The 27,733-nt window shown below is 38.2% G+C and overlaps 1 protein-coding gene across 3 annotated transcripts in view; it reads left to right on the top strand.

Annotated features, from left to right (window-relative positions):
• Nucleotides 1–27,733, top strand: part of Tbck (TBC1 domain containing kinase) — a 158,271-nt gene that overhangs the window by 25,332 nt on the left and 105,206 nt on the right. For all 3 annotated transcript variants that reach the window (XM_021157536.3, XM_029474919.2, XM_029474920.2), the window contains exons 5-15: nucleotides 814–887; nucleotides 9,789–9,930; nucleotides 13,080–13,140; nucleotides 14,425–14,486; nucleotides 16,168–16,229; nucleotides 16,530–16,678; nucleotides 18,625–18,763; nucleotides 19,541–19,640; nucleotides 20,535–20,584; nucleotides 20,941–21,070; nucleotides 27,068–27,166. In XM_021157536.3, coding sequence (XP_021013195.1) covers nucleotides 814–887; nucleotides 9,789–9,930; nucleotides 13,080–13,140; nucleotides 14,425–14,486; nucleotides 16,168–16,229; nucleotides 16,530–16,678; nucleotides 18,625–18,763; nucleotides 19,541–19,640; nucleotides 20,535–20,584; nucleotides 20,941–21,070; nucleotides 27,068–27,166 — 1,068 coding nt within the window. The remainder of the gene's footprint in view (nucleotides 1–813; nucleotides 888–9,788; nucleotides 9,931–13,079; nucleotides 13,141–14,424; nucleotides 14,487–16,167; nucleotides 16,230–16,529; nucleotides 16,679–18,624; nucleotides 18,764–19,540; nucleotides 19,641–20,534; nucleotides 20,585–20,940; nucleotides 21,071–27,067; nucleotides 27,167–27,733) is intronic.

The following is a 27,733-nucleotide window of genomic DNA, read 5'->3' as shown; positions in this document are numbered from 1 at the left end:
ACAACCATAAATATAAGAGAAGTGCTGTTTTAGCTAATGATCTTTTCAAGCCCCTTGAAAAAATCCTTAGCAAAATTTCTATTAAACGCTATAATCAAAGATTCAAAGAAATGATAACTTTAACCTTTTTTTTCTTCTTAAAGTCTTGATGCTTTGCTAATGTGAATGACAAAGGTGTTCAAGGAAATTTTGATTTGACACTTTAAAAAAAAAAACATTTATTTTTCCTTTCTGTAAAACTTTCTGGGTGTTTTTGCCTGCACATTTACTTGTGCCCCACGCTCAAGCGTGATGCCCTCAGAGACCAAAAGAGGGCATCAGGGGTTGGGGAACTGAGTTACGGAGAGTTGCTTGCAGCCATGAGAATCCTGGTAACTGAACCTGGCTCCTGTGCAAGAGCAGCAAGTGCTGTCCAACCTCTGACTAGACACTTGAACATATATTAGTATATGTGGACGTCTGTGCCCACAAGTATTTACACACTGTCAGATTATATGTGTGTGCCTGGAGAGACAGCTCTGTGGTTAAGAATACGTGCTGTTGTCCAGAGGACCTTAGTCCAGTTTCCTGCATCCACATCAGGCCGCTCACATGACTGCCGCCAACTGCGCTTCCAATGAATCTGATGCACACTTCTGATATCTTTGGGTATCCTGCGATATACACTCAGACATGCATATATATACATAAAGTAAATCCTTAAAAACATTATATTGGATTGCATGATATTTCTCTTATTTATAAAACATATGAACAAGTTTATTAGGCAATTGTATTAAGGTATTTCTTACTGACTTTCTCTTTTCATTGTAGGGCCATATTAAACTGGCTAAATTTGGACTTTATCACATGACAGCCCATGGTGATGATGTCGATTTCCCAATAGGGTAAGGGCTATTTATCTCTATTTTTAATTCTATTTTAACCTCGGTGAACTTTGATTATGTGTGTCTGGTTAGTTATTTTTGACATGAAAACAGCTCCTCTTTACTTACTACATCTTAATTTTTAGATACTTTGTTGACAAGTAAACAATGGCTATTTTCCCAGTGTCCCTGAAATTGCTGAATTGATTTTTAATATAACAGGCATAAAGAGTCACAAGTCATTGGCCACGTTTACCTTTTGATATTCCTTAATTAGTTGCATTTTATTTAGAATTAAGTGGCTTATGGTAAGAAAGTTGACCAGATTCTTAATGATACTGTGTGTTCATCTATAGACTGAAAAACAGTGCTTGTTGTACTTTCAATTTAATGTTTTACGTTTATTTAATTTCTTATTCTCTAAGATTAAATTGTTTTTTTAAATTCAAGTTAACTCATTATGAACATTGGAGGTAATGGGGTAAATTCTCTATAGAGAGAAGTATGTTTAAAGAAGTCTATTTATTTAACTGTTTGTTATGTACGGTGCCCTCCATGAAATGAATGGAACTTTATTTCATGCTATATTTAGATATGTTTCTGATAGAGGCTGTTGTATTATTATTGTATGGTTCCTTCCTCTAAGACATTCCTCTAGTGTAACTCTTTTCCTTAAATTACATTATTCCTCACAAGTAAGGAAAAGAATTGCTGATTGTCCTTCAGCTTCTCCATGTTAACATTTTACTGTCTATTTATGTATGCTGTCTTTCATTTAGTGTGACTGAGTTTGTTATGTCTGATATTTTTGTAGTAGTCTAAGAGTAGACCTCTTGGATCTTTATTCCTAAGACTTAAGCTTATATTTCACAATCAGGACTTTTCTTACTTAACTTCAGAACCATGATGAACATGGGCAAACCACAGTTGGCACATTGTTCCCTACCCTAGAACTGGTCATCACATTCTCTCACCTGCGGCAGACTGTTTTTAATAGCATTCCCGAGGGTTTTCTCCTTGGGCACCCAGATTCAGTTCTACCATGCTAGCACTGTGAGTCATGATAGGCAGGCATGAAGACAATGTCAAAGCAGAATATTACTTAAAACTTTTTAGATTTGAAAAAAATTCTCCTTTATTCTAAAAACTTAGATTGTAGATTTTTTTCCTTTTTTTTTTTTCCTTTTGGTTTTTGAAATAGGTTTGCTCAATATAGCCCTGAGTGCCATGGGACTCACTGTGTAGAACAGACTGGCCTCAAACTCACAGAGATCCATTCACCTGCTTCTGCTTCCAGAGTGCTAGGATCAAAGGTGTGCTCCATCATGCCTGGCCTCTAGCTTTCTTCTCTGTTTTAGTTGTTTGTTCCTTAGTACCAATGCCTCAAGCTGGCCTTGAACTCACTGTATAGTCCAGGCTGTTGAGACTTTAGTTAGTAAGGAAACCTTATTGAGCACGTTCTGCTCTGCCTATTTTATGCACAAATCTATTATGAGTTCTTGTCCTCCAGCAACTCATTCTTAAATGGGTGGCTTTTCTGTATGGATGGTTTATTTATTAAGTTATGCAAATTCATAATCTTAATATTTCACAGAAGTTCAATGGTTGAATACAATTTTATTCATAAACATAAAAATGTTATACTAATAGCTAACACTTTTTTTTTATTATTATTAAAGATCTTAGTTAAGCTCAAGCTGCTTCCTTGAGTGATTGTTACCACTTGCCATAAGAGCAGTGTGAGGTGTGACTATTACTTCTGCATTTGGTCTAAATCAATTTCTTTTTTTTTTTTAATTTTATTAGATATTTTCTTTTATTTACATTTCAAATGTTGTCCCCTTTCCTGGTCTCCCTTCGAAAACTCCCTCCCCTTAACTTCTCCCCCCTCCCCCTGCTCACCAACCCACCCATTCCCGCTTCCTGACCCTGGCATTCCCCTACACTGGGGCATAGAGCCTTCACAGGACCAAGAGCCTCTCCCCCCATTGATGACTGACTAGGCCATCCTCTGCTACATATGTAGCTGGAGCCATGAGTCCCACCATGTGTACACTTTGGATGATGGTTTTAGTTCCTGGGAGCTCTGGGGGTAGTGGTTGGTTCATATTGTTATTCTTCCTATGGAGCTGTAAACCGCTTCAACTCCTTGGGTACTTTCTGTAGCTCCTTCATTGAGGACCCTGTGCTCTATCCAATGGATGGCTGTGAACATCAACCTCTGTATTTGTCAGGCACTGGCAGAGCCTCTCAGGGGACAGCTATATCGGCTCCTGTCAGCAAGCACTTGTTGACATCCACAGTAGTGTCTGGGTTTGGTGATGGTATATGGAATGGATCCCCAGGTGGGGGAGTCTCTGGCTGGTCATTCCCTTAGTCTCTGCTCCACACTTTCTCACTGTAACTCCTTCCATGGGTATTTTGTTCCCCCTTCTAGGAAGGATGGAAGTATCTACATTTTGGTCTTCCTTCTGCTTGAGTTTCATGTGGTTTGTGAATTGTATCTTGGGTAATCCAAGCTTCTGGGCTAATATCCACTTATCAGTGAGTGCATATCATGTGTGTTTTTTGTGATTGGATTACCTCACTCAGGATGATATCCTCCAGATCCATCCATTTGCCTAAGAATTTCATAAATCCATTGTTTTTAATAGCTGAGTAGTACTCCATTGTGTAAAAGTACCACGTTTTCTGTATCCATTCATCTGTTGACTGACATCTGGGTTCTTTCCAGCTTCTGGCTACTATAAATAAAGCTGCTATGAACATAGTGGAGCATGTGTCCTTCTTACCTGTTGGAGCATCTTCTGGGTATATGCCCAGGAGTGATATTGCTGAGTCCTTAGGTAGTACTATGTCCAACCTTGTGAGGAACCACCAAACTGATTTCCAGAGTGGTTGTACAAGCTTGCAATTCCACCAGCAATGGAGGAGTATTCCTCTTTCTCCACATCCTCGACAGTATCTGCTGTGACCTGAATTTTCGAGACAGGGTTTCTCTGTATAGCCCTGACTGTCCTGGAACTCACTTTGTAGACCAGGCTGGCCTCGAACTCAGAAATCCGCCTGCCTCTGCCTTTCAAGTGCTGGCATTAATGGCGTGAGCCACCACGCCCGGCTGACAATTTTTTTAAGGTGCTTCTCAGCCATTTGGTATTCCTCACTTGAGAATTCTTTGTTTAGCTCTTTACCCCATTTTTAAATGGGGTAATTTGTTTCTCTGGAGTCTAACTTATATTAGCCCTCTATCGGATTTAGGATTGGTAAAGATCTTTTCCCAATTTGTTGGTTGCCTTTTTGTCTTATTGACAGTGACCTTTGCCTTACAGAAGCTTTGTTTAAGAATAATCAATTTTGCATAAGAATGAATTAATTTGCATTCTTCTGCATGCTAACCTCCAGTTGAGCCAGCATCATTTGTTGAAAATGCTGTCTTTTTTCCACTGGATGGTTTTAGCTCCTTTGTCAAGGATCAAATGACCATAGGTGTGTGGGTTCATTTCTGGGTCTTAGATTCTAATCCATTGATCTACCTGTCTGTCACTGTACCAGTACTATCCAGTTTTTTTTAATTTTTAATATTTTTTATTACATATTTTCCTCAATTACATTTCCAATGCTATCCCAAAAGTCCCCCATAGCGCCCCCCACTTCCCTACCCACCCATTCCCATTCTTTTGGCCCTGGCATTCCCCTATATTGGGGCATATAAAGTTTGCAAGTCCAATGGGCCTCTCTTTCCAGTGATGGCCGACTAGGCCATCTTTCGATACATATGCAGCTAGAGACAAGAGCTCCGGGGTACTGGTTAGTTCATCATGTTGTTCCAACTATAGGGTTGCAGATCCCTTTAGCTCCTTGGGTACTTTCTCTAGCTTCTCCATTGGGAGCCCTGTGATACATCCAATAGCTGACTGTGAGCATCCACTCCTGTGTTTGCTAGGCCCCGGCATCGTCTCACAAGAGACAGCTATATTTGGGTCCTTTCAGCAAAATCTTGCTAGTGTATGCAATGGTGTCAGCGTTTAGAAGCTGATTATGGGATGGATCCCTGGATACGGCAGTCTCTAGATGGTCCATCCTTTCATCACAGCTCCAAACTTTGTCTCTGTAACTCCTTCCATGGGTGTTTTGTTCCCAATTCTAAGAAGAGGCACAGTGTCCACACTTTGGTCTTCATTCTTCTTGAGTTTCATGCGTTTAGCAAATTGTATCTTATATCTTGGGTATCCTAAGTTTTGGGCTAATATCCACTTATCAGTGAATACATATTGTGTGAGTTCCTTTGTGATTGTGTTACCTCACTGAAGATGATGCCCTCCAGGTCCATCCATTTGGCTATGAATTTCATAAATTCATTCTTTTTAATAGCTGAGTAGTACTCCATTGTGTAAATGTACCATAATTTCTATATCCATTCCTCTGTTGAGGGATATCTGGGTTCTTTCCAGCTTCTGGCTATTATAAATAGGGCTGCTATGAACATAGTGGAGCTTGTGTCCTTCTTACCGGTTGGGACATCTTCTGGATATATGCCCAGGAGAGGTATTGCTGGATCCTCCGGTAGTACTATGTCCAATTTTCTGAGGAACCGCCAGACTGATTTCCAGAGTGGTTGTACAAGCTTGCAATCCCACCAACAATGGAGGAGTGTTCCTCTTTCTCCACATCCTCACCAGGATCTGTTGTCACCTGAATTTTTGATCTTAGCCATTCTGACTGGTGTGAGGTAGAATCTCAGGGTTGTTTTGATTTGCATTTCCCTGATGATTAAGGATGTTGAACATTTTTTCAGGTGCTTCTCTGCCATTCGGTATTCCTCAGGTGAGAATTCTTTGTTCAGTTCTGAGCCCCATTTTTTAATGGGGTTATTTGACTTTCTGGAGTCCACCTTCTTGAGTTCTTTATATATATTGGATATTAGTCCCTTATCTGATTTAGGATAGGTAAAGATCCTTTCCCAATCTGTTGGTGGTTTTTTTGTACTATCCAGTTTTTATCACAATTGCTATTGACCCATTCTTATCTCCTTATACAAAGCTCAAGTCTAAGTGGATCAAAGACCTCTACATAAAACCAGAGACACTGAAATTAATAGAGGAGAAAGTGGGGAAAAGCCTCGAAGATATGGGCACAGGGGAAAAATTCCTAAACAGAACAGCAATGGCTTGTGCTGTAAGATCAAGAATTGACAAATGGGACCTCATAAAATTTGCAAAGCTTCTGTAAGGCAAAAGACACTGTCAATAAGACAAAAAGGCCACCACCAGATTGGGAAAGAATTTTTACCAATCCTGAATCTGATAGGAGACTAATATCCAATATTCAAAGAGCTCAAGAAGTTGGGCTCCAGAAATTCAAATAACCCCATTAAAAAATAGGGTACAGAGCTAAACAAAGAATTCTCACCTGAAGAATACCGAATGGCTGAGAAGCACCTGAAAAAAATGTCCAACATCCTTAATCATCAGGGAAATGCAAATCAAAACAACCCTGAGATTCCACCTCATACCAGTCAGAATGGCTAAGATCAAAAATTCAGTCAGCAGATGCTGGCGAGGATGTGCAGAAAGAGGAACACTCCTCCATTGCTGGTGGGATTGCAGGCTTTTACAGCCACTCTGGAGGTCGGTCTGGCGGTTCCTCAGAAAATTGGACGTGGTGCTGCCGGTGGTTCTAGCAATACCTCTCCTGGGCATATACCCAGAAGATGTTACAACCGGTAATAAGAACACATCCTTCACTATGTTGATAGCAGCCTTATTTATAATAGCCAGAAGCTGGAAAGAACCCAGATGTTCCTCAACAGAAGAATGGATACAGAAAATGTGGTACATTTACACAATGGAGTACTACTCAGCTATTAAAAACAATGAATTTATGAAATTCTTGGACAAATGGATGTATCTGGAGGGTATCATCCTTAGTGAGGTAACCCAATCACAAAAGAAGTCATTAAATAGGCACTCACTGAAAAGTGGATATTAGCCCAAAAACTTAGAATACCCAAGATATAATTTGCAAAACACAAGAAAATCAAGAAAAGGGAAGATAAACGTGTGGATACTTCAATCCTCCTTAGAATAGGGAACAAAATATCCATGAAAGGAGTTACAGAGACAAAGTTTGGAGCTAAGACAAAAGGATGGACTATCCAGAGACTGCCCCACCCGGGGATCCATCCCATAATCAGCCACCAAGCCCAGACACTGTTGCATATGTCAGCAAGACTTTGCTGAAGGGACCCTGGTATAGCTGTCTTGTATGAGGCTATGCCAGTGCCTGGCAAATACAGAAGTGGATTCTCACAGTCATCTATAACATGGAACACAGGGCCCCCAATGGAGAAGCTAGAGAAAGCACCCAGGGAGTTGAGGGGGTCTGCAACCCTATAGGTGGAACAACAATGTGAACTGGCCAGTACCCCTAGAGCTTGTGTCTCTGGCTGCATATGTAGCAGAAGATGGCGTAGTCAGCCATCACTGGGAAGAGAGGCCCCTTGGTATTGCAGACTTCATGTGCCCCAGTGCAGGGGAATGCCAGGGCCAGGGTGTGGGAGTAGGTGGGTGGAGGAGCGTGGCGGGGTGGGGGGTGAGGGGTATGGGGAACTTTTGGGATAGCATTTGAAATGTATATAAAGAAGATATCTAATAAAAATTTTTAAAAATTAAAAAAAATTTTTAAAGATGGCCATTTTTACTATATTAATCCTGCCAATCCATGAGTATGGGAGATCTTTCCATCTTCTGAGATCTTCTTCGGTTTCTTTCTTCAGAGACTTGAAGTTCTTATCATACAGATCTTTCACTTGCTTAGTTAGAGTCACACCAAGGTGTTTTATATTATTTGTGACTATTGAGAAGGGTGTTGCTTCCCTAACTTCTTCTCGCCCTGATGTTTATCAGGTTTAGGAGTTCTCTGGTGGAATTTTTGGGGTCACTTAAGTATACTGTCATATCATCTGCAAATCATCATATTTTGACTTCTTTAATTTCCATGAAAGAAAACCAAAAACATAACACAAAAGTTATTTTAATAGGCACACGTATTTTTGAGTTTGAGGTCAGTCTGGTCTACAGAGTGAGTTCCAGGACAGCCAGGACTACACAAAGAAACCCTGTCTCAGAAAACCAAAAAAAAAAAAAAAGAAGTTATTTTAAGTTTTTGACTTACATTTAAGGTTACATTAGTTTCTGGTGAAATAGAAGTGAGTTTTCTTAAAGCCTATCAATTATTTTGAATTTAAAACACTTTGGTAGACGTGGTCTTGTTTTAGCACTCAGTGCAGCTTGCTTTGAAGTCTGAGTTTCAAAGGATCTTACTGGAAAATATAAAGAGCAAAGTGTGAAACATTAGCCAGGAAAAATAAAATAAGTGATCAAGCAGCCGGGCCAGGAAGAGCCTTTCCATCCGAGGAGGTGCACAGCTGAGTCCAGTGACAGATACTAAGGCACATAAGTGTTACCATCTGCTTCAAAACTCGGACAGAATTAGAAAGTGGGCATTCACTGTGACTGGACAGTAGCTTAATGCCCTGTGAAAACTGCAGATGATGAAAGCCACCTGCAGTACTGAGCAGCCACATTCAAAGTAAAGTTCTAGTAGTTTCTGTTGAGTGTTAAATGAAACACTGAAGAGAAAGCCCCTGAAAGATGATGCCCTCCATTAAAGAGCCGGTTTCATTAAAGGCTCTTTGTGAATTTCTGTCTGGTTAAAGAGGACCTGAATATTTAGAGCAAAAGTTAGTTCTTTGCTTCTGTCCAAAATTTTTTGACCTACCAATTTAATTGTAGCTTTCCTTAGCTTTCCATTACGTGTACTGTGGTTTTGAATCAATGTATGGGAAGTCAATGGTTATGTATTAGTATTCACAAGTGTCGGGGTGGGGGCATCGCTATTCCTTCCTGCTGAAGGAGAAAGCCCAGGGATATTGTACTGAAATGAAATACAGGTCTGTTGGGCAGAGCAATTGCATGGCATGTACAAGGCCATCTCTGGTGCCATGACATAAAGACGCACAGAGTGTGTCACAGAGTGGAACAGAAATGCTAGGTAGACCATTACATCTGGTGCTTTTTCATTAGGCTGTCGCTATTTCTACAGACTCCACGTATTCCCTTATAAAACAGTATTACCACCTGAGGACAAATGTTATTACAGGTGTATATATAATACATGAGAATATTGAAAGAGTATTTATATCATCACAATGAATATTTTATAATTTAATGATCTAGTTTTATTCAAGGTAAATATCCAGACTTGAATGAATTGTATTTTACATGACTATGAACTTTGACAATGATAGTATGAGGGAATGTTACATGTATTTGCATATATTTTGCCTAAAGTTGTTATTGTTGTAAAATAATGTTAATGAAGGGAAAAGGTTGAGATTATGGTGCTCATGAGTAAACTTGAGAAACACACACACACATACATGTGACACTAAAATAGAAATTGCGTTCATGTTGTGCCTAATAATTCCATTCTGGATTCATAATATTCTTGGATAGCTAGATATTTATAATGTGAATTCTGATTTGCTTGAATCTGATTATGACTATGACCTGGTTTGATTTTTTTAAGAGACTGAACTATTAAAATATTAGAATTTCTAAAAATTTTTAAAAAGTTTATGATTATAATTATTTTCCCTTTCCCTTTCCTCCCTCCAAACCCTCCTATGTACTCCCAACCCAATTCTTTCAAAATCTCAACCTTTTTTTCTTTAATTGTTTTGCTACATATGTATATGTGTTTGTGTATGTACAATGTGTGTATTCCTAAATACATAAATATAGACTATGGGGTTAGTCATGTGGGAATTTTACATTTCATGCAGTAGTTATAAGAATGTGCTGCTGTTTCTGTCATCATTGTAGCACATGTAATTCTTTGTTCTTTTCACACATGTTGCAGGTATCCCTCATACCTGGCACCTGAGGTAATTGCACAAGGAATTCCCAAAACTACTGATCATGTGCCAAGTGAAAAACCATTGCCTTCTGGCCCCAAATCAGATGTATGGTCTCTTGGGATAATTTTATTTGAGCTTTGTGTGGTATGTATAAAGAAATATTAAACTAATAAAATAAATTGTGTGATCATTAGCATTTGCTTTTTAGAGAGGAAGTTTACATAGTAATAAAATATTTTGTTGTGCAAATTGAATAGATATAAATAGACTATTATATCAGAGCTCATAATTATATTTCAGTCTATAACATTTGAAGGGTACAGTGTTGAACGAATTCAATAAAAGGAAAGTTTCGTTTTTCTATGAGTTTTATGTCACTTGGTTATGTCCTTAGTTTGGGCATCCAGTGCAAGTATGACAGGCTATAGATAAGTCTAAATAGTCTGTGTAATTCAACACTTAGAATTTTATAAACAATATTAAGATACAAGTGAATATCATACCAGCACCTAGCAAATGGAACTTTTTGTGTAGTAGGAATATTTTTAAAAAAATGAGTGGAAAGCTGTATCAAAATCATACTGCAAGGAAGTGTTTACTCTGTCACTAAGATCGTGGCAAAGCCATGCTGCCATGAGACGTTCCCACTGCTGCAGTGTGTGGGAGAGGGGTGTGGTACTGATGAGAACATGAGGAAAAAACATAAACAGTAATATCCACAGTAAGAAAGGAACAGCTAATAGAGGAATTATAGCATTAAAACTTTAAAATAAAACCACATTTTCTAAAACCCAAGGTAATTAAGCTCATTAAGCAATTATATAAACTATCAAGAAAACAAAGTTTTAATGAAATATATGCAATTACTAAAACAAAGAATGTAATAAATTCTAGGAAACTGGAAAAACTAAAAGTAGAAATCCTCCCAAAAGCATTTGTACACAAGGATAAAGAGATTGCAAATATTAAAAGTTAAAAGAAAAGGAAGATGTACCCAGATGTTCTAACATCTGTATAATGGAAATATCAAAAGTAGAAAACAAAGCCCTCCTTTTGGAAGTACAGGGTCTTTTAAGTGGAAAAAATAAAAACTAATAAACCAACAAAAATACAAATACCTGGAAATGGTATGGTAAACCTGCAGAAGATAGCAAATAATAAAAATAGCTGATGATATTGATAGGGTACTTATCAAAAAATAAGGAGGTTTATAACAACTTCATATTGGCTCTGTCTATCGATTTTTGCAGCAGGCTTCTAAAGTTTATATTTCCTTTTTTTTTTTCTTTTTATTCTTTTTGGTTTTTCAAGACAGACTTTCTCTTTATAGCCCTGGCTGTCCTGGAACTCACTCTGTAGACCAGGCTGGCCTCGAACTCAGAAATCTGCCTGCCTCTGCCTCCCGAGTGCTGGGATTAAAGACTTGCACCACCACGCCCAACAAATTTATATTTCTAAAAGTTGGAAAACTATAGTACATAGAGGTCAAGCTCTCTAAGCTATAGTGTAGCAAAGAGTTCTGCAAATTCATGCCTGCTCAGCGTTCTGAAAGCTAAAGCATTTCAAGTCCTTTGGTAAACTTCATCGCTTTTGTAGAGAAGAATCTTTTTTTTTTTTAAAGATTTATTTATTTTTATTATATGTAAGTACACTGTATTGTAGCTGTCTTCAGACACTCCAGAGGAGGGAGTCAGATCTCATTACAGATGGTTGTGAGCCACCATGTGGTTGCTGGGATTTGAACTTAAGACCTTTGGAAGAGTAGTCGGGTGCTCTTACCCACTGAGCCATCTCACCAGCCCTGTAGAGAAGAATCTTAAAACCCACAGTTGTCAGAAGTGAATTTTTCTCACTAAAATCACAGTGAGATGGACAGTGCCTATTTTTTCAAGGAGTGAATATACAGGAGCGACCGATTCAAACATAATTCCAAATAAATGAATTTTAAATTATTAAATTTACAAAATCAACATTCAAGAATGACAGTGAAATGAAGAATATGCAGAACTGTGAGAAGCACAGGACTAAAATTACAGTTCTGAGGGAAAAATACTAGGCCAAATTATAGGCCAAAGTAGCTCAATGTTGCATGTAGAAGGGAATATATTCTAATTTAAGTGCACAGTGGTATCTGTGTGTGTTCACAGTGGCAGAAAAGTAGCAGCCAGCTGAAAATATACATGGGAACAATATCCTTGAAGATTTTAAGTGCTAAATGGAGATGTTTGTATTTGGTTATATAAGTTGTGGGCCGGCTGAAAGCGTTACCGTAGGCCAGCCCATGCTTCAGGCAAGTGATAGAACGTAAAACCAGGAAAGAAACGCAGCAACTGGGTTTTCCCCCAGTGCTCTCTCTCTCATGGTAATTTTGATCTTGAAATATTAAAAATATTTTCAGAACTGTTCAGTTTCTTCAACAGTTTTAAAAGGAGAGACGTGGTGTAAAGGGATTAAGGTAATTTATCAATGTTATTTAATTATCTGGTGATAGAAAAATTCAACTTGTTGTGCATACAATTGCTCAACACATGATTTTTTGGAGATGAAAATTTTGACTCCCAAATCCATGTTAAGGGGTTTTAGAGGCAAACTGATAAGGAAATAACTAAAATGCAATGTGTATCTTTAAAGCAGCCTGTAATACCAGCTACTCTGAGCTAGGGAGAACCGAGTTTGAGGCCAGCCTAGAAAGACTGCCTCAAGTTAAGCATATAGGAAGGGCTGCGGATGGAATACCGTGATGCTGCACTGTTCTAGCAACTGTCCTGATGTAGCAACTTGAGTCCTGGACTCAGTTCCCAGCTCCAAAAGCAACAAAGACAACACAGAAACTCAGCTCTATTGGAAGATGTGGAATGCCGATCTGAAGTTGCTTGAGAGGAGGAACTGCTGTGACTGGTTATCAGTGCAGAGAAGGGATTACTTGAGCAAGAGACATAGTAAGGATTTCAGGGGTAGACTTCCAGGGCCATCTCTGTATTTTACTAAACAATACTGTTGGTGATCAGGAAAACTTAGCAATGATGTGGGGTTCTCAAAAGTAATCAGTGCTTGGAATCACATTTGGATATAATGATTGTTAGATGTTAGTGCCACAAGCAATAAATATTACACAGCTCTTTTAAGAATGTTAACAATAGTCAACAGTCAAGCTGATCATTTTAAAAAATCAGTAAAATCTGATAATAAATAGCAGTGCCAATAAAATCATCTCCAATTAAGGTACAAAAGATACCTGGAGCAGGGAGAAAATTCTAAATATTAATAAGAATTTATTTTCCCATTTTATTTAGGGGAGAAAATTGTTTCAGAGCTTGGATGTTTCTGAAAGAGTAAAATTTTTGCTTACTTTGGGTAAGTTTCATACATTTCGTTATCTTTCCACCAAATACAGTGTATAGAAATAGCTGTCGTGTGCATGGCGTGCTCTGTCTTTAAGTTGCTGTGATGAGGTAAGCATTAGAAAAGATCATGACGAGAGCCTTTTTTTTTTTTAAGTTTTTTTTTTTGTTTGTTTGTTTTTAATTTTTATTTTTGTATTTTGGAGACAGTCGTGCTATGTAGTTATTTTTTTTTTTAAAGATTTATTTATTATATGTAAGTACACTGTAGCTGTCTTCAGACACTGCAGAAGAGGGCACCAGATCTCATTATGGATGGTTGTGAGCCACCATGTGGTTGCTGGGATTTGAACTCTGGACCTTCAGAAGAGCGGTCGGGTGCTCTTACCCACTGAGCCATCTCACCAGCCCCACGAGAGCCTTTTAAAACATGCAACAGTTTTCTTTCTTCATTAAGGAACTTGAACCTCCATGGAAAGAATTCTTAGTTTCATGATTTAGCCAAGTAAACTATTTTCTATAATCAAACTAATAGAATACGAAACTGTACTTCCACAACCACATCTAAACCTTGAGCTGCCTTTCTAATGTTACTGGTTGTCTATGAAAATCAGTCTAGGAAGAATGTTCAGTTCTCTTTAAAACTTGCATATGTATTATTTGAAACGTGTAGTAGGAAATGTGTAATCTAATTCAGAGTGAGAGAAGTTAAATGTATGCTAACGAAAGAGAGAGAACTGATAGGACTATTTCATATGAAGCAGTGACGTGTCAGAATTCCAGTAACAGGTTACAAAGGATAAAACCTGTGGGAGGAGGCAATGAATTAACTAAGTGGCATAAAATTTTATCTGATTCATTAATTCCTTACCAAGACCATACACTACAGCTATCAAGGAATTTGGGGCAGTGTTAAGTGTATCTGAAGACTGAATTTATACTTTTTATCTCCAGAGATATGTGAGGTCATTCTCCAGACCTTATGTAATTAAAACAAATTAATTTTGTAACCATGAAGTAACACAGCACCTTCAAAAATTCCTTGGATTTTTTTTTTTTATATCTTTGTGTAAGTTACTATAATTTAGTGCCTGTGTGGAACTGAACTGAGTGGTTAAGCCTCTGCTTTTGTCAAAGCATATAAGGAAAGTTAATTCTTTAAATAAAAACAAGTTTTAGTAGCTTAGAGACCAAAACTATATCATGATATTTGGAAATTTTTGTCATTGTATTCTCTCCGGTTATTGTGATAGATTAAAAACCAGTGTTTACTCATCCGGCTTTCCTTTTCTCTTAGGCTGTGTAGATGATACTATAACAGTTCTCGCTGAGGAGCATGGGGGTCTGGACATTATCAAGGTTCGTTGTGCACGTGTGCTATTCCAACAGACTATCTGAGCCTGGGTCATTCTTAAAGAACAAAAGTAATCATCTCACAGTTTCCAAGGCTGGATATGTCCTGATAGAGGTGCCCGGAGGCTCAGGTTTCTGATGAGGGAAGGACACTCACAGCAGAGAAGCAAGCTCTTCACTGCAGTGGATACGGGAAGGATGAGATCCCATTCCCAAGATGAAGGCCTGTGGGACCCCATCACCTCTCATGGGCTACCTCTTTTTTGTTTGTTTCACCCCAATTCTTTTCCCAAGCTCCTCTCATATCAACCCCTAGCTCTCAAATTCACCCCCCATTTAATAACACATTAAGTCCAGTGTGGCCGATATGCTCTTCGGTGTGGGTGTCCACTGCTCCATGGTCTATTAACCAGGAGCCACACCCTTACTCATAACTGATTCTGCCTTCACTAGATATCACTGGCTGTCAATAGCTCCCCCACCTCGGGCTCTATGGGTCTCTACCCAGTGTTCCATGATGGTCTTTGAGCCTTGCAGAGGGGGTGTGATATAGATATGGCTGAGCACACCATAGTCACACACTTTCCACACTTTAACCATTGTGATTTTCTGCCTAAACCATTCCCTGTACAAAGAAACTTCTTCTCTGATGACGTCTGAGAATTGGATAACCTATAAGGAGAGAGAGGTGAACTTAGAGAGCTGTATGGTACTAAGGACATTTAGTAGAGTAATAGTAGCAGGTTCATGCTGGCAGCTTATCTCTTAATGGCATCTACTTGCCCTTAAGTTTCAGGACCTGAATGTAGGAAGGGGCATAGTCAAACAAGAGCAATCTGTTTAGGAAAGTTCATTTTCACATTAGGATACAATAACAAGTTATTAAAGCTGTACTTATCTCTCTGCAAATGCTGGCTTCTTCACAGAGAGTGACAAATTAGTATAAATTTAAATAAAGTCTAAATAAAATCTTTTCTTTAATTGTATATTTTCTTTATTTACATTTCAAATGTTATCTCCTTTCCCGGTCTTCCCTCCAGAACCCACCTATCCCACCTCCCTTCTCCCTGATTCTGTGAGCGAGCTCACCCACCCACCCACCCACCCACTCCCACCTCCCCACCCTGGCATTCCCCTACACTGGGTCATCAAGCCTTCACAGGACCAAGGGCTTCTTCTCCCATTGATGACCAACAAGGCCATCCTCTGCTACATAAGCGGATGGAGCATGGAGGCCATGTGTACTCTTTGGTTGGTGGTTTAGTCCCTGGGAGCTCTGGGGAGTCTGGCTGGTTGATATTATTGTTCTTCTTATGGGGCTGCAAACCCTTTCAGCTCCTTTAGTCCTTTCTCTAACTCCTCCATTGGGGACCCTGTGCTCAGTCCAATGGTTGGCTTCGAGGATCCGCCTCTGTATTTGTCAGGCTCTGGCAGAGCCTCTCAGGAGACAGCTATACCAAGCTCCTGTCAGCATGCACTTCTTGGCATCTGCAATAGTGTCTGGGTTTGGTGAATGTATATGGGATGGATTCCCAGGTAGGGCAGACTCTGGATGGCCTTTCCTTCAGTCTCTGCTTCCAACTTTGTCTCTGTATATGTTTTAAAATCAAAACTTATGAGATTTTAAATATTTTAGTAAAATATATTTGTATAATTGATTGTCTATTTTTTTATCTTTATTCACCAGGAGCTTCCTGAAAATGTGATAAATATTTTGAAGAAGTGCCTCACCTTCCATCCTTCTAAGAGGTGATTCCTTAAGGCTTCAGGTTTATCCCAGGATTCTTTCTATAGAGAGTTGATTTAGTATTTGGTATGACAGTGATGGACTAATGGATGATAGCTGCATGTGTTGTAGTACATAGTTGATACCTGTATTGTAAGTGTGATTTAAAGTTAGCTTTTTGTGAATAAAAGAAGTCAAATCATGGTCATCTGTGTTAAGGAGGTATCTAAGACTTTTAACTCCCACCTTGAATGTGTTATATTTTGTAGGACAATTTTTATGACTTTTATCTGTGCTCAGTATTTTCAATTGTCTTTCTCAAGGCCAACCCCAGATGAGTTAATGAAGGACCAGGTGTTCAGTGAAGTGTCACCTTTATACACCCCCTTTATCAGGCCTGCCAGTCTGTTTTCATCTTCTCTGAGATGCGCTGATCTAACTCTGCCTGAGGATATCAGTGACTTGTGTAAAGGTAAAGGTGAATAAAACATAGGTGATAGATGAACCGTGTTTTCAAAAGAAGTTCCCTAGCCTGTTTACTTTTGAATTCATAACAGGTGTTATAGTCATAGGCTTTTGTGGGAAAACACCAGGGAATTAGGAGGTGGTTCTACAGTGTGTCAAATAGAAGTCAAATTCTAGACTCTAAATTACCACTATTCCATATAACGTGGTGTAGACTGCTGTTGATATGCAGGTGAGGGCAGGTTTAACATAAAACTGGAGTCTGTGATTGAGCAGTGAAAAAATAAGGCGGGCTGAGAGTTTTAGAGACAGAGGACAGGGGACAGAGAGGGAAGAGGTTCAGAGAAGATGGAGGAAGGAGAGGACCAACCTGATTCATGGCTTTAAATAGCCACAGGTAGCTGCTAATAGCATAGAAGGGATGGGTAATTAATATAGGACAGTCTATCCAATCTAGGTGGGCACCTTGTACTAGTGTCAGTTGGCTCTGAGTTCATTGTGTGGGTATTTTGTGAGTTGAGAATGTACTGTTATAAATAAATTATAAGCCTCTAGAATTTTGATTTTACTGGGTTGCGGGGGTGCAGGGGGAGGAATTGTGACAGCTAGCCGCAGGGGGTGGATGACTGGGAGTGTGAGCAGGTTCCACAGCAAGGAAAACAAGAGAGTTGGGAGGGCCACCTCATGGTGACCATGGGGGTGGAGAGACCATGTTACTAGAGCATAGCTGACAATAGTGGATTGTTTTTTAATATTACATGCCACAAAGTGGTCTAAAATTGGTCATCAGTAGGAAGCCTGTGCCATTATATTGTCCCATGAAGCATGAGGAAAGCAATGCTTTGTTGACGAGAGGGTTTTTCTACCACAGTCCTTTTTGCAGAGTACACAAATTCCTGTTCTGACCCTCTAACATGGGGCATACATTTTCTAGATTTTACCTTTTTTAGCTTCTCTAGACTTAGGAAGCAGGCTGTGACTAAAGTTGCCTAATAGGATCACTGTGCACATCAACTTAATGTGAGCTTCATCTTGGGGCACGAAAAGTACTGAAGTAGCAGTTTTTCTTCTGTTGTGAGTGCAGGCAGTATGTCAAGATTTTGACAATCTCTGGCCCTTCACTGGCTTTTATGCATGAGCCACTTTTAGGAGGAGTTCAGCCTGTTACAAGATGAATCAAAATGTACGGATTGTGGCACACCTGCACCAAGACACCCTACTCAACTGCACCCTAAGCCTTCCAGTTTCACTATGGGCAGGAAGCTTGTGTGACCATCATGGTCCAGAGGCATAAGCTTACTAAACCATGTGACCTGCTTATAGGACCACAGGATGCTGTCCTTCCTCCTTGCCACCAACATCATAAAAAGTATTCCCTCCTCTCAGGTCATTTAGAACTTCTCCTGCCACAAGCCATATAAGGAAGAAAGGAGTCCTCTGGTGGTAGTAGCAAATTGATTCTGTTTTCTCCTCCCATGGCCTAAAGCGCAGGCCAGTTTACTCCAGTATTTACTGTGAGGAACTGGCCAGGATCCCAGTGATAAATTTTACTGATGTGCCAGTGTTCCCATATAACTGCATATCCTGGGACTTCAAACTCATACTTGTCTGCATTGAGCTTACAGCAATTCATCAATTATAGTTCTGCTTTTACTGTTCTAGTTCTGGTTCCTGAGGCTTTTTTTGCTGTTCTTGCACATTCTCCCATCTGCTTTTCCAATCGTGTGGGTAGTCGTTTGCCTCTGTTCTGTTACCTTTCTTGTGATTCTTACATAAGATTTTTACTCTCATCTGTTAGATTGTTAGCTAGAGTAGCAACTTGCAAAGTCCTTACACACAGAACTGATAACCTGTTCTTCAGCTACTTTTATTAGAATGTCAGCTGTTATTACTATCAGCTATTAATACAGACACAAATGGTAATAGTAATTTTGAAAATTTTACCATTAATAGATATAGACAATGATTACCTGGCAGAGAGATCTATTGAGGAAGTTTACTACCTTTGGTGTTTGGCTGGAGGGGACCTGGAAAAGGAGCTTATAAACAAGGAAATTATTCGCTCCAAGCCACCTGTCTGCACACTCCCAAAGTAAGTAAAGAAAATCTAGGTAATAACAGATTAAATTTTTGGTTGTTTTTTTTTTATTTCATTTTTTTTCTAAATATTCTAATACATGAACATGGAAGCAGTTAGATCCACACTTGTTGGATGGGTTAGAATTTGTAGTTGCAGCATTTTCTCTCTAAAGCAGTGACCCTCAGCCTTCCTAAGGCTGTGACTCTCTAGTATCTCATGCTGTGGTGACCCCACCATAAAAGTGTTTTGTTGCTTCTTCACAACTGTAATTTTGCTACTGTTATGAATCATAATTTAAGTATTTGTGTTTTCTGATGGTCTTAGGAAACCCCTGGTAACAGGTTGTTCTAGCCCCAAAGGGGTCACAATTCAGGCTGAGAACCACTACTCTAGTAATACCAGTGACAAAGCTAACCAGGACAGCATATGCCAGAATTATAACAAATCGAGAAATATATAAAAGTCAAACTTGTCAGGAGACACTTCAACTAGCAGTTACCGTTTTATTTCAAAAAATACGTTTTTAAAGACAAGGTCTCCTGTAGACCATGCTAGTCTTGAACTCACTGGCTATTCTCAAACTCCTGAACCTCCTACCTCCGCCTTCTGAGCACTGGGATGTAGGCATGTGTTCCACACCATGCTCGATTTTAAAATCCACTGTCTAGTCTGAAGCTTATTTCTTCTTGATGATGAGAGTGTGATAGGGAATGTTTTAGAAGAAATAAATTATTTTTTATGACTGTAACAACTGGTTTTTCTCCTTTTTTCTTTTTCTTTAAATCTTAGTTTTCTCTTTGAAGATGGAGAAAGTTTTGGACAAGGTCGAGATAGAAGCTCACTCTTAGATGACACCACTGTCACGTTGTCTCTGTGCCAGCTCAGAAATGTAAGGATGAAAGCTTAATAAATATGGCTCATTTAAAGATAACACACAATACTTTGCATTTGTGATACATGAGAGATCATCTGTAGTGTATGTCTGGAGTAGAACTGTCAGAAACTATCTGTGTAAACTGTAAGTTCAGCCTGTACGTACACTGTAAGTACACTGCCAGATACTCACAACAAGGTCATCTTTTCATCTTCATTGACTAAGTCTTCCTATTTCTCCATTTAGTAAACATAGTACATTTTAAGTGATTTTAAACATTTTAAATGTTTAAATAAAAACAAAAAATTAAAATTTAAATAGTTGATGAGATTCTGATGTTTTAAAATGTATAATACTAATTACAGTTGCCTGGTTACAGTGCAGTTGTGAGTTTCAGCTGTGTGTTTAGCTGCTCTGTACATTACACGAGCATATACAAGCTCATCAGTTGTCATTTAAAAACTTTAGAAAGGATTCTCCAGAAACTGCGGCTTCCCCAATTATATTTCATGCAAATATCTTTGAAGAATATATGAAAGAGCATATCTTTTTACTAATCTTTTAATAAATGAATATATTTTAAAATACCTTTTTCTAATCATCATTATATAATTTAAAATATTTTATGCATTAACTTTTGTATTAATGTTAGTAATTTGGTGTTATGTGTGAGGAAATGTTAGAAACACTGCTTATGGGGGGAAAAGAGAAGTCTTTGCTCGTACATAACCCTTGTCAGAAGTATGGTATGTTTGAATGTTCATGAGACAAACTAATCTTTAGATCCTATTTTTCACTTCTTTGTGCTGTTGTGAGTTTATAATTTTTACGTAATTATTCTTTTTAAGTAGATATTACTCTTACTACCCAACGTAGTGATTTATAAGCACTTTGTTTTTAAATTGGCAGAGATTAAAAGATGTTGGTGGAGAAGCGTTTTACCCATTGCTGGAGGATGAGTGAGTAGATGCCCCTCCTGATGCTTTTCCTGACTCTGTTAGATAACAAGAAATGTGTAGATTGTAAATAGAACAGTTATAAAGTTGGGCTTTAATTTTGCTTTGTTGGCCCTTGGTCTTGCGAAGGTTCTATGACCCAGTATAGGGGAATGCCAGGGCCAGGAAGCGGGAGTGGGTGGGTTGGGGAGCAGAGGGAGGGGGGAGAGGGGAGAGGGGAGAGGGGGTTTTCAGAGAGGAAACTAGGAAAGGGGATAACATTTGAAATGTAAATAAAGAAGATATCTAATAAAAAAAAAATCAGAAGCAAAAAAAGTATTGTCTTTGTCCCTGGTTTTCCTTTGGTTGTTCCTTTACAGCCAGTCAAATTTGCCACATTCAAACAGCAATAATGAGTTGTCTGCAGCTGCTACCCTGCCTTTAATCATCAGAGAGAGGGATACAGAATATCAGCTAAACAGGATTATTCTCTTTGACAGGCTGTTGAAGGTAGGAACATATTGTGATATATCTAACATATCAAGTGTTAATGATGATCCAGATGAGCCTTCCTTTAATGCTATTCTTATAGCTCAAAATTATGAGTATAGTAATTTATATAATCTTCTGCAATTAACTTCTCTAACTTTTAAAATTAATAGAAGTTCCAAAACAACAATATATGAAAGATCACCTCAGGCAAAGAATTAACACAATTTTTAAAGAAGGCATAAAAGTCGATAGGAAAAGGTACCAGTGTTGATAGAAATATGAATATAAACTAGTCAACAACTATATTAACCTCATCTTTACTAGGAATTACACAGTTTCAGTGGGATATTCTTGCACATCACTGACATGAGCAGCACAGACTTGTGAAAACTGCGCTTCTCCTTTCAGAGTTTGCAAAGCAGTTTTAAGATAAACATCAAGTAACTAAGACATAAATATCCTGTGTGCTGATAATTGTGTTCTAGAAATCCCTTCAAATGGCAGATTTATAGAAGGCTAAATGTGCTAGACATACGAGAAGTTGCATACCTTATGCTCAGCACATACCTTCTATACCAGAATTTTACAAGGGTTTTGTCTTCTTTGATCATAGAACACAAGAACCCTGGTTTTCAATCACTTATAAACCACCCTGATTAAGAACAGGTAGAGCAAGCCCTTGTTTTTAACTTTATTGCACAGCTTTTGGAGATGTTGAGGTGGATTCATCTGTTTATTTATATAGATAAAACCAGTCCCAGTGGTTAATAATCTTAAAAATGGATTAAAGCTCTCCTCAATTCTATCACCAATACATATTACAGTGTCCAGATTAGAATATGAACCTGGTAATTTGAGACGTTTTCTTTTTCTTGCCTTGATACTTTTTTCCTTTTAATTATTATTTTTAAATTTTATTTATCATGATTATTACAATGATGGTGGTGGTGGTGGTGGTGGTGGTGTGTATGTGTGCACACACAATGTATGTGTGGGCACCTGTGCCAGAGTGTACCTGTGGAAACCAGTGGGCGACTTTGTGGACCGTGGATTCAAGCTCAGATCAATTATCAAGCTAGTGCAGCGAGTACCTTTACCTGCTGAGCAGTTTCTCTGACTCCCTTCCAGTCATGTATATGTCAGTTATATTCATGAGGTATATGATCTATATGGCAGTACATATTTATGAGGTACCACTGGTATATTTAATCCATGTTTTGCAAAATACAATTTTCAAGTCAAAATAAGCTTATCTACTTCTTCAAATATTTACCATTTATTTGTGACAAAATAGTTATCAATTTTTGTGACATCCTCATGAGATACAATGCGCTATTATTACTTTATGGGTAGCTGCTCTTTTGTGCACTAGCACGCTACTATTTATTTCATTGACCTACCTCTCATATTAAGTAACTTTTTCCATCCTTCTCTCACGGCTGTGCTCTCCAGCTCCTGCTGAGTACAAAGTACTTTGCTAACTTGCAACTTGGAACTTGTAGGAGACCACTTTTCTAATTGTTTTTCTTCTTCTAATTCACATATGAGTGACCGTATGTATTTGCCTTCTCTGTGCTTGGCTTATTTGATTTTAACATAGTATCTTCATGTCTTATTCATGTTCTCACATATTATAGGAATTCGTGTTTGGGAACAAAATGATATTCCACTTACAATATACACTGCATTTCCTTTATCTACCCATCATTGGTGGACATAAGCTAATTCTATTCGTTGCATATTAGGAATCGTGGTAGTTTAGTAAACATGTCACTGCAGATGTCCTCTGGACATCATGACTCCATTTCCTCTGCATTCATAACCAGAGCTGGAAATTGTAGATCATAATAAGTGTTACAGGTTTAGTATAAAATATCCTTCACAGGCTTCTGTCTGTGAACACTTGGTCACTCTGTTTTAGGATGTTAGACGGTGCAGTATAGCTGGGTACCATGAGTCCTTCCAATAGACTTTGATGTTTATAGCACATCTCTGATTCTGGCTTAAATCTCTTTGCTTCCATATTGGTACCACATAACTGTGATGGATGGTACTGCCCAGCCATGAGTCAGGGATGAGAAAAATAACTAATACAATCAGACAGGTCTATTTGTAATTTTTGAGGAAATTCCATGCTGTTTCCCACAAGAGCAGTATGAATTGATGTTGCCCCCAGTGTACCTCAGTACCTTAGTAGAGGTCATGGTAGCCTTAAGGAGGCAAGAAGCTTCTAGTGCTTTCTGCTTTGCATTTCCCCAGGGGTTGGTAATGCTGGTAGTGTTTTCACTGGCCAGTGCCTATTTGCAGATATTCTTTTGAGAAATGTCTATGTAGACCTACTGGGAGTTATTTAATTTTTTTTAACTGTCAAGGTTTTGGTTTCTTTACTGTGCTCTGAATATCAATTCCTTATCAGTTGTAAAGCTTGCCAATATTTTCTACAATTCTGTAGACAATTTCTTACTCTACTGATTGTTTAATTAGCTTTTAACTTTTAACTTGATATATCCATTTTTTCCTTCTGTTTCATACCTTTAAAATAATTCCTTAAAAAAATCAGGCCAACATCCTTACATATCTTCTTCTGTCTTTTTTTATTTGTTTTTTATTTTTTATTGGTTATTTTATTTATTTACATTTCAAATGTGTCCTACTTCCCAGTCTCCCCTCAGCAGGCCCCCCCATCCTATTCCCCCTCCTCTTTGCCTCTATGAGGGTGCTCCTCCATTCATTCACCCACTCCTGCCTCACCGCTCTACCATCCCCCTATCCTGGGGCATCAAGACTGCACAGGACCAAGGACCTCTCCTCCCATTGATGTCCTACAAGGCCATCCTTTGCTACATATGTATGGAGCCATGAGTCCCTCCCTGTATACTCTTTGGTGTGTAGGGTTTTTTTTTCCCCCTGGGAGCTGTGGGTGGTCTGGTGAATTGATATTGTTCTTCCTATGGGGTTGCAAACTCCTTCAGTCCTTCCCCTAACTCCTCCATTGGGGACCCTGTGTTCAGTCCGATGGTTGGTTGTAAGCATCTGTGTCTGCATTTGTCAGGCTCTGGCAGAGCCTCTCTGGGAATAGCTATACCAGGCTCCTGCCAGCAAGCACTTCTTGGCATCAGCAGTAGTGTCTGGGTTTGGTGTCTGCAGATGGGATGGATCCCCAGGTGGGGTGGTCTTTGGATGGTCTTCCCTTCAGTCTCTGTTCCACTTTTGTCCTTGCATTTCCTTTAGACAGAAACAATTCTTGGTTAACATTTTGAGATGAGTGGATGGCCCCATCCCTCAATTGGGGGCCATGCCTAGCTACTGGAGGTGGACTCTTCAGGTTCTAGCTCCCCTTTGATGGGGATTTAGGCTAATGTCATTCCTGTTGGGTCCTGGGAACCTCTTGCTTCCCTGGTGTCTGGAACTTTCTAGTGGCTATCCCCAGTTCCCCACCCCCCCCACCCCCCCACACACACTGCTACATATTTCTTCTAGCCGTTTTACATTTCATGGCTTTACATTTAAGTGAGTGCCTACTTTGAGTTGATTTTGTAATCATTGAGAGAAGAGTCTGTTTTCAGGGGTTTTGTTTACTTGTTTTTTTACAGGTTATTTTTTGTTTGTTTGCTTGCTTGTTTTCTTGTGGATACCTAATTTTTCTAACCCATGTGCTGAACAATGGTTTGTGGGTGCCTGAGTTTATGCCCAGTGATTACTCTGCTCTATTGTTGTGTGTCAGTTTTCAGTCTGGCACCAGGGTTGTTTTCTTTTATTACCTTTGTAGTATAGTTTAATATAGTATACTATATATAAAACCAGAGAATACAATGTACTGTGTTCAAAATGGGTTTGCTTTTGTTTTTATTCCTATTTAGGATTGTTTGATCTTATACTTTGAAGAATATCATGTATGTTTTGAAAGAGATTACATTGAATCTGTAGATTGCTTTGGATAGTATGTTCATTCTAACAATATTTAATGATCATTCCAGAAATCTGAGACATTTTCCCCATTTTTATGCATCTTCTTCATATCCTTCCTGGGTTTTGAATTTTATGGTTTAGTTTTTGTTTGTGACAGTCTTACTATATAGCCTAGGCTGACTTCAAACTCATCATCCTCCTGCATCATCATTCTGAGTGCTGGGATTGTAGACACATGACACCATTCTCAGCCATTCAGTTTTTAAAATCATTTTGTAGAATCAATTTAGAGATTTTTTCATATTTTTATTAAATTTATTTTATAAATTTAGGTACTATTTTATAAATGAGTGTATAAAATAAAGTTTCTAAACTCTATTGTAGAGTTCCTTTCTTGATTTCTTTTACAGATATTTCATTATTGATATAATGAAACTGACTTTTGTCTGTTGATTTCATATACTACAACTTCACTAAGTTTGTTCAGTAGTTTGAATACATTTTTGGAGGAATCTTTAGGGGTTTGTATACATAGGTCATGTTACTTCTTTGTCCTCCCTGATGGCAGACTAGGAGTTCTGTAACATTCTGGATAAAAAGAGAGAGAGTGAACATCTCTCTCTTACTCCACATCTTAGAACGAATGTGTTCAGCTTTTCTCCGTTTGGAATACTGTTAGCTGTGGGCTTGTTCATGTACTGTGATACATTCTTTTCCATCCTGTTTGTAAATATTCTTTTCCTGGACAAGGTGATGGATCTTGTTAAATTTTTTATATTTATTGATAAGATAATATATTATTGTTCTTCATGGTGTTAATATTGTGTATTCCATTTTTGCTTTGTGTATGGCAAGCCATCATATGAATCCCACTGGATTATACTGAGTTTTTCATGGGCTATGGGACTCAGTTTATAGTATTATGTTAAAAATTTGTGCTTTGTAGTCACTAGGGATGCAGGCCTATAGTTTTCTTGTCTGGGTTTGATATAGGGTAATGCTGTGCTCTAAAATGAGTTTAAACAAATTCTTCCTATTTTTTAAAATAATTTGAGAATTGATAATTAGTTCTCTCTAAACATTTTGTGATATTGAAATGTCTAGTCCTAGAGTTTACACTGAAATGGGAATCTTTTTACTCTGGATTCAGTTCTGATAACCTACTTTCAACTTGCTCATCATTCAGTCTTGAAAGGGTATGTGCTGCCCAGTTTGGATTTTGTCCATCCCTTCCAGCTTATCAAAATTACTGATTATAGTTGTTCCTAATCTCTGACAATCCTTTATATTTCTGTGGTATCAGTCATATGTGTTTCTTTTTCTCTCTGATTATATTTTAGTCTTTTCTCTATTTTAACGAATTTATTTTTATTTATTGGAGAAAGAGGAGGAGTGAGAGGTGGAGAGAGGGAGGGAGAGGGAGAGAGAGCACCTGAATGAATGTATGTATGTGCACAATGTGTGTACAGTGTCCACAGAGGTTAGGAGAGAGTATTGGATACCCTGGAACTGGAGTTATAAACAGTTGTGACTCACCATGCAAGTGCTGGGGACCAGACTCTGGTCCTTAGAGAAAGCAGAAAAAGCTCTTTACCACCGAGCCATCTCCAGACTCCTCTTTTCTCTTTCTTACTTTAAAGTATAGCTGAGGGCTTATTAATTTTGTTTATTTTTAAAGCCATTGTATTTACTTTTTTACTGTTTTGTGGACTTTATTTCATTTATTCTTGCTTTAATGTGTATAATTGACATTCTTCTAACTTTGAGATTGGCATGCTCTCTTTTTTAGTTCCTCTAGATTGTCATTGTAAAATGATTTTGCTTGTTTGATGTAGTTACTGATTTGTGTGAATTTTCCTCAAAGAGCTAATTTTACTGTATCCCATAGGTTTTTGGTATGTTGTTTCCATTATTACTTGTGTCAAAAAATATTTTAATTTCCTTCACAATTGGATCCATTGATCGTACAGAAGTATACCGTTGACCTCCTATGTATCTGTGCCATTTTCAAATGTTTTTTGGTGATTGATTTCTAGTTTTATTGTATTCTTTTTGGTAAATATGCATGATATGATTTTAATTTTGACTATTTTTATCTTATCATAGGCTTACCCATACAAAAAAAATCAAATCTGGAAAGAAGCAAGAGTTGATATCCCTCCACTTATGAGAGGATTAACCTGGGCTGCTCTTCTGGGAGTTGAGGTAAGAAAGGAAAAAGCGTGGAAATGGGTAAGTAGTGTATAGAAAGAGTATGAAATGTACAGTACCACCGGGTGTAGGGATTCATAGTTATCTTCCAATGTGTGGGAGGCTGTTGCAGTAGATTATGAGTTTAAGGTCAGGAGTACATGGAAGAATCGCATCTCAAAAACACTATAATGCTTCACATATAACTTTACTTCTACGAATAGAAAATTATATATTAAAATATTTAACAATTTTAAGTAGAAAAGTATTTGAAAATAATAGAATATAAAATATAATTATTTTAATATTTTATTTTAATATTGTACTTATTAGTGCCCATGGGAAATATCATTATTTTAAACTAGTTATCTAGTGAATACATATCAGTTATAAGTACCATCCTGCTTATGAAGTATGCTCCTTTTAAAATATAACTTTAATTTATAAGTGGTTCCAAATTGATTAATATTTTAATTCAGTTGTGGCTTGTCAAAATTATGAATGTAATTTAGTGGCTTTTCACATAGCTGTTCCACTTGGCCAACCTGCCAAGAGAAGTAGCCGCTTTGTCTTCTATTCCTG

The sequence above is a fragment of the Mus caroli genome, unplaced genomic scaffold (genome assembly GCF_978045245.1).
Source record: "Mus caroli unplaced genomic scaffold, Mus_caroli_1 scaffold_3, whole genome shotgun sequence".
Classification (NCBI taxonomy): domain Eukaryota; kingdom Metazoa; phylum Chordata; class Mammalia; order Rodentia; family Muridae; genus Mus; species Mus caroli.
This window is presented reverse-complemented; position numbering and strand designations above follow the sequence as displayed.